The 13,996-nt window shown below is 33.0% G+C and overlaps 3 protein-coding genes across 3 annotated transcripts; 2 read left to right on the top strand and 1 right to left on the bottom strand.

Moving 5' to 3' along the window:
• The first annotated feature begins 1,075 nt into the window (after positions 1–1,075).
• On the top strand, positions 1,076–5,370 carry LOC130826309 (non-structural maintenance of chromosomes element 4 homolog A-like). The gene is made up of 7 exons (XM_057691929.1): positions 1,076–1,674; positions 1,780–1,854; positions 2,929–3,178; positions 3,273–3,363; positions 3,517–3,727; positions 3,818–3,909; positions 4,912–5,370. Exons 1-7 carry the CDS (start codon positions 1,398–1,400, stop codon positions 5,173–5,175), a joined length of 1,260 nt encoding a protein of 419 aa, XP_057547912.1. The 5' UTR covers positions 1,076–1,397; the 3' UTR covers positions 5,176–5,370.
• Positions 5,371–8,144: 2,774 nt separating this feature from the next.
• On the top strand, positions 8,145–12,597 carry LOC130826311 (zinc finger CCCH domain-containing protein 31-like). The gene is made up of 3 exons (XM_057691932.1): positions 8,145–8,518; positions 9,879–9,930; positions 11,432–12,597. Exons 1-3 carry the CDS (start codon positions 8,443–8,445, stop codon positions 12,177–12,179), a joined length of 876 nt encoding a protein of 291 aa, XP_057547915.1. The 5' UTR covers positions 8,145–8,442; the 3' UTR covers positions 12,180–12,597.
• Positions 12,598–12,876: 279 nt separating this feature from the next.
• On the bottom strand, positions 12,877–13,176 carry LOC130825941 (11 kDa late embryogenesis abundant protein-like). Its single transcript, XM_057691393.1, has one exon. It carries the CDS (start codon positions 13,174–13,176, stop codon positions 12,877–12,879), a length of 300 nt encoding a protein of 99 aa, XP_057547376.1.
• Positions 13,177–13,996: the final 820 nt, after the last annotated feature.

The following is a 13,996-nucleotide window of genomic DNA, read 5'->3' on the forward strand; positions in this document are numbered from 1 at the left end:
ACGTATTGATTAATTATGAATAATCTCAACTTTGAGGGGTATTTTCTTAGAGTAAACCCAGTGACCAGATGACTTGCTATAGAAAGTTTTATTTTTAAAAAAAAGATAAATTAAAATAAAATGTCGAAAAGTGATATTAGAAGAAAAAAAAATATATTGATAAAAAAAAATTATGGATACTGTTTATTAAAAAATGAAGCAAATCTAAATGATATAAAGTGTAGCATACTCAAGGGAAGGAAGGAATATATTTGATTCAAATTAATCAAAGGGAAATGTATAATTTGATTTGAGAAATTAGCTTCCAAAATAAACTTAGGTTGGTATTAATTTTAGAAAAAATGGTCCTAAATAAAATTAATTTTTTAATAATTTTTCTACAATAATTTTAACTTTTGATTAATATATGAATAATCTCAATTATTAGGGTGTTTACTAAGAATGCACCAAGATAACCTCTTACCTATACAACAAATTATTTTGCATTAAAAAGATAAATACAAAATTAAATTTTAAAAAATAATATATATATATATATATATATATATATATATATATATATATATATATATATATATATATATATATATATATATATATAAATCAATTAATTTTTTTTAACTAATTTTTAATAATTTTAATTTTTTATTTTGTTTTTTTCTTTTATTTAGGGCAAGTAACCTTTAAAACACATGTCAATATTTGAGTAACAATGTTCATAGATAAGCAACCCTAAAATTGATGGAGTATTATTTATGATTAATCAAAAGTTGAGATTATTGTAGAAAAATCAATAAATAGTTAAATTGATATTATTTATGGTGACAGCTTTCAACATTTTCATATGATAGACCAAAAGTTAAGTTATTTGTTAAATTAAGTACTATTTAAAATATATGTTTGAAATACGTGCTCCATAATAATAATTACGACGTTTACTTTTATAACAAATTCTTTACGGTAAATAATAATAATAACCTAGAAAAGTTATAAACTTAAACTCACCATATTAATAAAAAAAATACTTGTTCACCATATAAAAAAACCTCATAATCACCATATAAAATTTCTCAAACTTCTTTAAAGACATGTAGGGTAATATGTTTTCAATTATCGCCTAAACAAGAGGGAGAGTGCGGGAAAACGGAAAACCAATTCTTCGTTCAAAATTTCGAATCCTCACTCCTCTCTCTATAAACACCTTTAAAGTAAATTTTGCGTCACATGATCTGTTTGTTAGACGCTTTTAATTTCAACTCAAATCTTTTCTTCAATTCAGATTTTCCTGTTTATGTCACTCAAATTTTCTAAATTCTTTAAATTAGGGTTTATTCCTTTTCATTCCACCCCATTCTCAACCACCTGATTTTAATTTCAAATTTTAGGGTTTAGCAATAATGGTGAGAGTAAAGAAAGAATTAGGAAGCACTAGTAATAATGGAAATGTTGCAGCAAGGGATTTGAGGAGTAGAAAAATTGGAGTTAATTCTACTTCAAATGAGCCCGCAAATCCGAGGAACGGTAAAAGGATTAAAGTTGATTCAACCTCCAATGGTTCCGCCGCCGTTAATGAAAATCAGAGAAACGGAATTAATGAACAACAAGAGGATGATGAAGTTGTTGTCAGGAGAAATCTTCGTTCCAGATATCTTGCTGTTAAAAACCAACTCTCTGGTATTTTTTAATGAATTTGGTTGTGTTATTGGCAACATCGAGTTTTGGTAAAAAAAAAAAATTTTGTGGTGTTAATGACTTCAATTTAATTTTTTGAACGTGCAGAAGAGGATTTATCAAGGCCGGATTCAGATAAGTTCAAGACTATGATGGAAGAAGTTGAGAATTTACATCAGAAAGGTATTCATTTCGAGTATTTCACTAGAGGGTTACCTTTGGTATAGGGTAAACCAAAAATTAAACAGCTTGAACCAATTCGGAGACATTCTTATTTGTTATAGAAGTATTTTACTAATTAATACAAATAGAGTGTTTGATCAAGTGATGCGGGATATAGTCTAAGCAGCCGTGAGCCTAAATTCCCTTTAGTACAAGTGTTTTCTTGGAGGGGAGACACTTGGTTTAAAGGGTGTGTTGAATGAGCTACCAAATAATGTGAAGGTTTCATATTTGGAGTTCCTAGAGAGCCATTTTGGTAATTCATTTATAGATTTGATTGATTGCAATTTACAAAAGTTCAAAATTGTTTAAATACTAGGGTTTCTGTTGTAACTTGTTATATAAATTAATGTTGGTTATTAGAAAATTCATTATTATGTAATGTAATTTGATGAGTATTATGAATTTAATGAAACAAACAAGAAATCTTACCTTAGCAGAACTTTGCTACCAACCAATTTGGCCAATGGTGGTTCTTTTTTGTTAGGGTCTTACTAGAATTGTGAAACTGAATAGGTAGCTTGAAGCCTGAAACTGAATAGGTAGTTTGTCATTGTGGTGATGTTCCATTTAAAGCTAGTGTTATATGTTGGTGATGAATTTCTATGATTACTTTACTTTTGGGGTTCATGCTCTAATTCTTTGACTGGGAGGTTTAGGTTCTGTATGAGAGCATTATGTACGTGCACCATTTATAGAGAAAAAATTCTCATAATTTGTACCTCCGCAGATGACAGTTCCTTATGGAAACTTGATCATTTGGTGATAACTTTTATTCATAAGCTACACCCGCACATGGGATTGCAGGGTTTGAGAGGAAACCGAGGTTTAATTTCGTTGGGGATTGCTAATGTATAATCAATTGGTGATAACTTTTACAGCTTAATGTATGGTAACTTTTCTTTTATTAGAATGCAACTTTGTAAAGTGGCCATGGGTTTTCATAAAGATTAAAATTGAAAATGAGTCTGGGACAATATATTACTTCTATTTAAATAGCACTTGTTAACATTCTTTTTCTTGCATCGTTCTCAGTTCGGAAGCCACGCGAGCAAGTGGCTGATGCTGAGGCTTTGTTGGACATTACAAGCAGTTTTGTGAAATCTGTCAAGGCACAAAAAAATGAGGGGGTAACTCCATCTGATTTTGTGTCTTGCTTGCTTAGAGATTTTGGTCGGGAAGGTCGAGCTACCAGCAGTTCTGATTTCAGCAATTTGATACTTTGGAAAGACATTGGGATAGCAGTTTCACATATATTTAGAAAAGGCTCTGGATGTTGTACTATGTAATTACTTGCTGCAAACTGTTCAATGTATGGTTGAATGCCTTCATTAGTTTTGGAGTTTGAATTTTATGTTTATCTTTGTTAACTTTTACAGGTTAGGACCAATGAGTTATGAAATAAAGAAAAGAAAGACTGTAGTACGTAAAAAACATGTCAAACCAACTGAACTTGCTCGGCCAGAAGAGGTAGAAGCTTCTTATCTACTAATTAAATATTACTCTTCTATATGCCTCAGAAAGAGGCAAGTTATGGCAGTTTATATCCAGTTGATACTTGCATATGCATTTTAAATGTTTTTTTATCAGATGTCTGTTCTTTTGCTTGGTTTTGGTTTGCAGCTTGATAATGTTGCGGAAGAAAAAACTGATACGGACAAGAATATGGCAACCATATTTGGCATTTTGAGGAAAAATAAAAGGGTCCGCCTGGAAAATTTGATCCTGAACAGAAAGTCATTTTCACAGACAGTAGAAAACTTATTTGCTTTGTCGTTTTTAGTGAAAGACGGAAGAGCTGAAATCACTGCAAATGAGAATGGCCATTTTGTTTGTAAGAGCACCTCCTAATTTAACTGGTGCAAATTTACGCGTAGATTTTTATAGATGCAGTTTTAGGCTAATTTATGTTTCTCTTTTATAGGCCCAAGAAATGCTCCAGCTGCTGAAGCAGTTGCTTCAGGGAAAGTTTCATACAGTCACTTTATCTTCAGATTTGACTTCCAGGACTGGAAGGTAAATTTGTAGTTTGAATCTTATATGTATTTTTATGCCTTCTGTAGTTGTGTTTTTGATTATTTGTTGAGCAAATGAAAGTTGATATTTTTAACAATCTTGAATTTCTAATGTGTTTGCAATTCTGCTCAAGCTGTCAGGACTAACGGTTTGGACCAGCTAAGTTTTGTTAATTTCATTTTGTTGTTTACAAAATAATTCCATTTCTGGGGTTTAAATTTTTGTAGATAAGTCTAAACACTAACCTCTGTATGTCCTAATGTCCTTTTCTGATATGGGTACCATTAGATGGAGTCTAAACACAAACCTCTGCATGTCCTAATGTTCTGGAAGATCCACTAGTCCTAATTTTGGAATTCTGGAACTTTTTTAGATATGCCTTGAGAATCGACATGTCCCAGTAACTATGATCAAAATTTTAAGTATGGAACTTACAGAAACATGCTAAGCTCACATGTATTAAGGATTTTAGGGTGCAGAGATAAAATTTGTTTCAACTTTTTAGCGCTATTCTTTGGCAAAAAGTTTTGGGGTCTTAGGTGTGTCTAACAGGTTGGTTGGGAGGCATTCTTATCATTCAAATGTTTTAAGTTCAAAAACATTTTTGTTTCAATTTTTAATTGGTATCGAGACTTTTGCTTAATTTTGTCCGTCTTGTTCTCTTGTTTGGTCTAATGCTTCCTAGTGCTATTTTAGGTTTCTTTGGTCAGGTTTGGGATTCTTGGGTATTCATGTTATTTTGTTGCCTGGTCTTTCGGGATGTATTGGGTGATTTTGTCTTGGAAAATGTTGGAACTGTTGATACTACAAGCCAAGCTGATGGAGCTAATGTTGAACCAATGAAATTGGATGTGCACATTCGTATCTGAAAAGCTCATATTTTAGCTTTTGCTTAAGGCCCTTAAATGTTTGAGGACGACCCTAGTATAATTGCTGTGTGCCGATAACTTGGCTGAGAATTAAGTTTTCTAATACTTCTCTATTGCGTGCTTGTTTTCACAGTTGATGCTAGATTCTGTCAGGGAAGGTGAGGAGCTAATGCCACACAGGGCTCAAGGAGACACATCTGCTCATTCGGAGAGTCCAACAGAATCTGAAAATGTAGATCCTACAACAACGTGTACAACAACACCCATTAGAAAATTATCAAGGAACCGAGGTTTAGTTCTGCAGGAACAGACGGTTGTGGAAAATTCACCGGAAAGTGATGAAAATAGATCGAGAGCTGCGTATATCAGAAAAAGAAAGGCGAAAGTGCGAAACTGATAGGAGTAAACTAGAATTAGAGGATGTTTTATAAACTAGTGAGTTTAATTTAGTGCTTTAGAAATTAGATGAGTTGAGCATGTAATCTCCAGTATAATTCCTTGAGTAGCTGTTCCTTACAGTCTACACTCTACAATCCTCAAATCTAGTTATATCATTTTGTTATTTGAGATATGTGAAAAAACAAATTCTTGATTCTTCTTCTCGTAACATAAAGGTTTGGAGCGTTTTGAACTTTTAGGGCTTCCTTTCCGATTATTAAGTTAGTCCATAGGAGCACATTTTACGAAAGATTGAAAAAAATAAGATAAATAAACAATTTAATTCCGAATATAAGATTCGGGAAAACTTATGTCCCAAAATAAGCTTCCGTACATCCAAGCCTAGCCTCGGGTAAGTCGCTGTTAGTAACAGCGAATGAGGAGAAAAAAAAAATTAAAAGGCCCTAAGTCGCTGTTAGTAACAGCGACTTATTAAAAAAAAATATATATATATTTTTTTTTTTTAAATTTTAATAGTACTGAACTTAAAGTAGCTGTATTTTTTTGTTTTTGGAGCAACTTGTTTTTTAACCTTCAAACAATTATTTAATAACAGATGAACTAACTATATAAACTTGTTATTGTTTGATTAATCTTCTGATGTGGGATTGTTTTCTGAAACACATCAAAATAAATGAAACCAAAAATTAGCTCATGAATAGAGCACCGATGTGGGACTAAGTTATTGAAGAGGAAGACATCCACCATTGAAGAAGACCACTATTTGTTCTCCCTCACGCTTAATCTACTCTCCCTTTCACTGATTAATTCCTACCAGTATAGGTTGCAATAGATGCACTTTCCATGGAGGCGTACACTTCACCTATATTGGGGTCATTATCATAGAAAATGGTAGGATCAGAAGGATAGCCACTTTCTGAAGCAAAAATCCCTCCATTCAAACCATGCATCAATCTCATGGAATTAGAGTTCTGAGCAAGAAGTGTGTCAGCCATCATTGATAGTCTTGTCTGATCAATGGTATAGCAGTAACTTACATAAAACCATACTACACTTCACCTAGATGTCTTCTTCAATGGAGAACAAATAGTGGTCTTCTTCAATGGTGGATGTCTTCCTCTTCAATAACTTAGTCCCACATCGGTGCTCTATTCGTGAGCTAATTTTTGGTTTCATTTATTTTGATGTGTTCCAGAAAACAATCCCACATCGGAAGATTAATCAAACAATAACAAGTTTATATAGTTAGTTCATCTGCTATTAAATAATTGTTTGAAGGTTAAAAAACAAGCTGCTCCAAAAAAAAAAAATACAGCTACTTCAAGTTCAGTACTATTAGAATTTTTTTAAAAAAAAAATTATTATTATTATTATTTTTTTTTATAAGTCGCTGTTAGTAACAACGACTTAAGGGGTTGACTGGTCAACTCCTTAAGTCGCTGTTACTAACAGCGGCTTAGGGCCTTTTAATTTTTTTTTTTTTCTCCTCATTCGCTGTTACTAACAGCGACTTACCCGAGGCTAGGCTTGGATGTACGGAAGCTTATTTTGGGACATAAGTTTTCCCGAATCTTATATTCGGAATTAAATTGTTTATTTATCTTATTTTTTTCAATCTTTCCACATTTTACACTAAATTGCATTGAACTAAATGATATTGAGTTGAAATGAACTTAGTGCATTGGATTAAATCGAATTATATGAAAAATTGAACTATTGTTGACGGAACACAAAATGAAATTAAATAGAGTTGCACTTAATTATAAACTTTAATTTAAAAACTTATGTCTGAAGAATAAAATTTGAAATAAAGATGTAAAAGTTGAAAATGGTGAAAGAAAATTATTTCAGAAAGAGGTATTAGTGATATCTATACAAAATATAAAAAGTTGAAACTCGAAACTTAAAATGATGAAGGAAATAAAAAAATGGCTTAAAGAATTGACTGGAAATGTATAATATATGAATTTAGGCTTACATATTGAAGTTGTAGAAAAATGAAATGAAGAGCAAAGAAAAATCTATATAAATAATCATTAAAACTAATATATAGGTTCATGTGGCTGACATTAAAATAATGAAATTAAAATTCTATCATTATTATATAATATTTTTTTCATATATTTTAGTACTAATACATTCAAATTAAATTATTTTAATATCAATAATTTGCGAATTGTAGCCTCAATGTTTATTTTTTGTGAATTACAGTCATCAAGGTATCGAAGTTTACAAGTTTAGGCCAAAAATACTGAACTCCGTCCACTTAACCTAAAATTCCAACCACCAAAATGGTCGGAATTTTGTGCTTTGGCCTGAACTGCAAACTTTGATACTTTGATGGCTGTAATTCGCAAAAAATAAATATTGAAGCTGTAATTCGCAAAAGTGCTACATTTTAAGACTGTATTTCAAAAATTATTCTTTTAATATATTTCAATTCAACAAAGATAATTTCAAATACTTCAATCCGATCAAATAAACTGAATCCACTTTTTAAATAAATTTGACATATGAACAATATAATCCAATTCATTTACTATATGTAAATTCAACCATTATAGCAAAACACACAAATAAAGATTAAAAAGTCATAATAGTGTAAATTATAAGAATATGAACTCTTTATTTTTAAATCGTAACGAAACTTATGTGATACGGTCTTTCTATCACACTTTTTATACATAGATTAAAAAGCGCAATTAATATAATTAACATATATGGCTTTTGTTTTAATCATCCGACTAAAAAATAATCTCTCAAAAATAGCTCTTTCTAAACACATCTTATGATACTATTCGATTACAAATGTGGAGGAGGATTCAAGCCCATAATGAAATCATGAATCTAGCCATTGGATTCTTTATTCATGAATGAGAGACTCAAGATAGCACGTGACTTCTTTTTAATTCAAAATTAAAAATAAAATCATCAAAAACCGACTTAAACTATTTTCCTTCATTATATAAAATCAGAAAACCCTAATTTCATATCTTTACAATTTTCAGACCAAAGCAAAAAAAATAATAAATCCATAATTTTCCAAAAACGAAAATTCAGCGCTCAATTCTCTCTCTCTTCGAGGCTCCCCATCTTCTCTAACTCTAAACCCTAGTTCTACTCTCCTAGGGTTTCTATCTTACTCAATTTTTTCATGTTTTGCGTAGGTTTTTAGATCTCTGCTCTAAGAAATTTTTGTGTTGCAATTGAAAATTTTGATTTTTTTTTTGTTTGAGTTCGATTTAGTTTTAAAATTTTTACTTCAATGGATGCTCGGAAAAGAGGAAGGGGTGAAGCGGGAGTTGTAAACGCTAATGGCGGATTTAAAAAGCAAAAGAAAGGTTTGTTCCTTCATGTCTTTTAAGTTTATTTGTGATTTTGTTTGAGTTGTATTTGTTGAATAAGTGTTGCTTATTGTCTTGGATCTGAACTTAGAAATGTCACAAATAGCATATTAGCTTTTTGCTTCAAGGTTTTGTTTGATTATTATTTGGCCATTTTGTTAGAATGAAAATTTTAAGATGTTCGTTTTCAGGACAGAAAATATCCACCAAATAATTTTGTACACCCTAAAAAAAAATAAAATGAAGTCACTGGTGGTACTACTTTTTGTAGTCAAAAAATTGAAAAATGGTTATACGACCATTTATGGTAATTGTACTTCCTCACTTTATGATGTCACTAATGTGTTTTATAGAGCTTTATAAATTTTGTTTTAGTTAGATTTGATTTTGGTACTAGGTAGACTAATTTTATTTGCTTATTCTAGCTCTTAGCAACATTGGAGGGGGTTACAAAACTTATGGGCACTCCCTGTTTGGAGCTTATTTCCATTCTAATTAGAGCCAAAAAATTAAGGTTCTTTTGTTTTGAAATATAATAGTGATATGACTCATTACTCATTTGTGCTTTTTATATACTGTGTGAGTTGCATATGGATATGTAGTTTGCATTTTAATTTAAGGATAAGGATGAACAAAAAAACTCGTACTTTTGTTCCAAAGGCCCTTTGTGGGGCAATGACATTTTGTCTATGTTTGGAGCTTGATGTTTGGGGGAGCTCGTAACTCTTGTTGTTACATTACCTTGTTTACGGTTTGGAAGAGAGGTCGAACTGTTTTAGTTTAATAGTGTCTACTCGTTTGATGATTTTGTTTGGGAAGGAGTTTGGGCCCGGATCATTTAATTAAGAACCGCATTAATATTTAATTGGGTAGCATATAACATTAGAATAGTAAATGGGTTTACTCAACACACATAGAATAGTAAATGGGTTTACTCAACTCACATGTAGATGTGAGTGTTCGACTCACTTTATACTAGTATGCTTGATTCGCACGTGCCGAAGGAACTTCTAGTGTTGTCGCATTCGTACTTATTTTTCAATATATATATGTAGGATCGGTATGCTTATGTATGTTCTGGCCTTGAGGATTTATGAAGTGAGCAAGTTTGCTACATTTTTATTCCAAGGGATTACTTACCTTAGAGCAAATCAAGCTACCAAATTACTATGTATTATGAATAATTTTTCAGTTGTCTTACATGAATTAGATAGTTTTGTATTGATAGTAGACTTAAACATATTATAAGGTGATGGAGCTATTTGTGCATCACTCCAATTAATCTTTTTTGTTTAAACTAAGTTAAAAGCAAGGAAGGTACAAAGAACTCACAAAAATAATTAATGTTTTGTAACAGAATTGGAGATTGGTATAGGAAGCAAATCAAAGCCTTGCACCAAGTTCTTCAGGTTCAAATCTTTAACTATCTAATAAATATTGACATTAAGTTCATGTTTTAGTAGAGTTGTAAGCCGTCCACGGTCCATGAGAGAAGCATTTTTCCTTCCGTTTGATTGGATTTATCCACTGTAATGAATCACTTGATTGCATTGTCTATTCATTTGCTTTGTATTGGTAGTGCTTGTTGTCTTTCTGAAAGTCTTTTATTTCCTGGTTTTTGAGCTATCTATTTTGGCATTTTCAAGTTTTCTATATCTCCCTCCTATTGCCCTTAGTTGAAAGTGTTGCTGATAGGTTTTGTTAGTGAATATTCTGTCAAAAGTTCTGCAGATTTTGTTTTTTAAGCAGCCGTGTCTGCCTCTACATGGAAGAACGCTTTGATTGAGTTGCTGCATTTAGTCTTTCATTTTAGAAGCTTGATAGGACAAATTATTTAAATTAATTTGGATATCAATTAAATTTTTTTCATCTATTTTTGGTTCAGTTTTCTCTTAAATCAAGTTGATTTATTATGACGATATCTCATGTTGATTCATTATGATGATCCATCATGTTGGTTTTTTTGGTTCATGTAGTTGTCCTCAAATTTAGTTTGTTGTAAGTTTGAGCATGAAACATTGTGGGGATCTAGCTTATCTTAAAGATTAGTAGTTTCTGTTATGATTCTTAATTACAATGTTTACATCCTGTGCCCAACTGCTAGATTTGGCAATTTATGATTTTAATATGGATGATTTGTGATCCTGTCTTCAGGAAGTTCTGCTTATTTTATTGCTATATCTTCTATCTGCAACCAAATCAGTGTGGATTTGTTGTATAGTACACTAAGAATTTGAGTAGTATAAAACTACAAGAGATAGTCATTTTTATTTAGAAATTTAGCTATGCAACAAAATTATCAATCTTGTTGAGGTTCATCAATGAATGGATAGATACTATTGGGAGTTACTTGGATGGTTAGTTACTTTGTATGTCTAGTAGTTTGTATAAACTTCATAAAACTCAAGTAATCTAGTGCTTGTATAAGCGTGAAAGATATTTTTGGGGGAGTTCAGGGTATGTATATATTCTTAATTATTATATCTGTAAAAGTACTTATGTTCATGTTAGGTGATAACCTTTTGGGTTGAGATTTTTATTGAAGTATTGGAACCGATTGAAGTTTGTTTAGTTAATAATGTAACTTGCCAGATGTCGCATTTTCTGTTTTTTCCAAGGTTAGATAGCAGTTTTCTTATTAGACTTCTCCGTTTCTGTATGCTCCTGGAAGAAGAGCTTGTACTGGATTATGTGGAGGGTATACTAGTTTTAGCTTAAAGCGGCTATGGTACATGATTGCATGTGCTTGCTTTCAAATTCAACAAAGTATTCTGTTGTGTCTCTATGGAAGGGAAAATCCCCGTATTAGATTAGTTGAGACCTTTCTTTGTGGATGAGAATTGCTTTATTCGGCCCTCCTATGCACATTTCATACAAGTTTGATTTAGCATCTCAATTCTTGTGTTGCAGTACATCTGGATGTCCCTTTGGGGAAAGTTGTCACTTCCTGCACCATGTTCCAGGTGGTTACCAAGCTGTTACACAGATGATAAACCGACCACTAATATCTAAGGTTGCTCCTCCACCTCCTCCACAGGCACTCAATAGCTCTGATGCTGGTGTCAAAACCCGCCTGTGCAGCAAGTTTAACAGTGCTGAAGGGTGCAAATTTGGTGACAAGTGCCGTTTTGCTCATGGTGAGTGGCAACTCAATAAGCCTGTTGCTCCAACCTTTGATGATCCTCGTGTTATGGGCGCCCATCCTATGCATGGACGCTTTCCTGGGAGAATCGATCCTCCTGCTCCAACTGGTCTGGCTGCTGGATTTGGTGCCTCCGCTACTGCTAAGATTAGCGTTGATGCTAATCTTGCAGGACCCATTATTGGTAAGAACGGCGTGAACTCAAAGCAGATTTGCCGTCAAACAGGTGTGAAGCTTTCTATTCGAGATCATGACACGGATCCTACCAAGAAGAACATTGAACTTGAAGGAACCTTTGATCAAATCAAGATCGCCAGCGACATGGTACATGATCTTGTAGCAACTTTAAGTGTAAATGGTTCGTTTAAAGCTTCCGGAGGAACTCCAGCTCACGGACCTGCCTCAAACAGCTATAAGACTAAGCTATGTGAGAACTTTACAAAGGGTTCATGTACTTTTGGTGACAAGTGCCACTTTGCTCATGGCGCTGCTGAGCTACGAAAGTCCGGTAATTGAGAGCGCCTTCGGCAGAACGAAATTTTGTCAATCTTCATGGTTTTGTGAAGCTCTAATCTTTGAATGTGGCTATACCCAATATAGACTTCTTTTAGTAAATGAAGTTCAATGATGCCTAGGGGTTGGCGAATTCGCTTGTTTAATTAATAACTTGCTTGTTTTGTTTAGGCTTTATGGTTGGATGATTTACTGTTTGCTTTTCCCACCTTGATTAGAGAGATTTCTGGAAAAAAAAATTGAGGTAAAATGTTCTTTACTTTTGGCTAATTTCCATCTGGGCAAGAGAAAAGTAGGAAAACAAAAGGAGCTGCTTAACATTGTAATTTAGATCGGGAGTCTGTTAGTCCTTGTTCTGTACTAGGAGTTGGCTATGTTATTAATTATGATCTTATAACATTAAAATTATGCATTGTTCTAATATATTGTCGAATTGTTTGTCGTAGTCGGATTGCTATTAACTCATGCCAATGATGATCTTAGGTTTATGACTATCAGCTTAGTCAAATCAATTCTCAATTCTCGAAGAGGCGCCTCTTAATTATAGATAGTTTATTAGTATGGATTTACAACACTCCATAAAAATCATATTTTAAACAACAAAACAACTAAGCCACACAAATTTTTATTACATATAAATTCATACATCTATTTCAAACATACATATATAAAATGTGTGACACGCACCAAACACCACACATCACTTCTCATCATTAAAACCAGTTCCTGTTCCGGTGGTGGTTGTGGTGGTGGCGCTTCGGGTTCCACCTCCAGCGATCTTAACTCCAGCTTTAGCCGCTGCCGCCTTAGCATCCTTTTCAGCAGCGTTATGAATCATGGCATGCTGCTTACGGAGTTCCGCTTCGGATAATTGCTCCTCCGACTGATCAGCTTTGTCTTGGACGTTTGGCTTAGTCTTGTCCATACCTGATTTTGCTGATGCAGCCATGTTTGTGGTTGATTCCTTGGCGGAATCAGCTGCTTTCTTTCCTGTCTGCATCTTTGATTTGTGTTAAATGATCTCGCTTATGTTCTTCTTGCTTGTTTGATTTGATTCTTAAACTGATGTATGGATAAGGAAGAATGGGGAAATGGGAATTGTGAATGTTTTATAGGGTTTTGGAAGTCAGAACAAAGAGGACACGTTGAAGAAGCTTTAAAAGAACTACAGTTGTACACGTGTTTAAGTAATTAGTACGTGTATAATGTAGAATAGATGGATGTGCATCATGATCATCTTAATTGATGATTCATGTTGTGAATTGAGAAATTAATCTAAACTGCAGAAACTTATGATGTTCTGCCTATATTCGGTGCCATGAAATTAGTTTTGCATGTACGTGTATCTTACGGTTCGGTGTAGTTAAAATGTTTGTTGAGAATCAAGTCTAGGAGAGCAAGTACAAGTATTATAAGGTCTTGAGTAGGGATGGACATGGGTCTTGGATCTTAAGGATCTAGACCCAATCCAATCCTAATTTTAAGGGTTTAGGTCCACTTATTTTTCGGATCTTATGGATCCGGGTCGGATCTGGGTCCATGACCTCAGGGTCCGAATCTATACGTTTGAGACCCAGATTCGACCCAAATCCAACCCATAGACCCATTTAGATCTTTTTTTAAAAACTTATATATTAGCTATTATGTGTATTTGTTTGATTTGAAGCTTTGTAATATTTTTTGAACATTACGTGAATGAACTTTGTCAGTTCAAGTAATTTAAAATGTAGTCGTTCTATTTATACTTTAAAAATTAGAGACTTGATAAATATTTCGTTATAAGAACTTGAATGTTGGAAAAATTCATGTATTTCGCTCAA

This window comes from Amaranthus tricolor, chromosome 10, assembly GCF_026212465.1.
Source record: "Amaranthus tricolor cultivar Red isolate AtriRed21 chromosome 10, ASM2621246v1, whole genome shotgun sequence".
Lineage (NCBI taxonomy): Eukaryota > Viridiplantae > Streptophyta > Magnoliopsida > Caryophyllales > Amaranthaceae > Amaranthus > Amaranthus tricolor.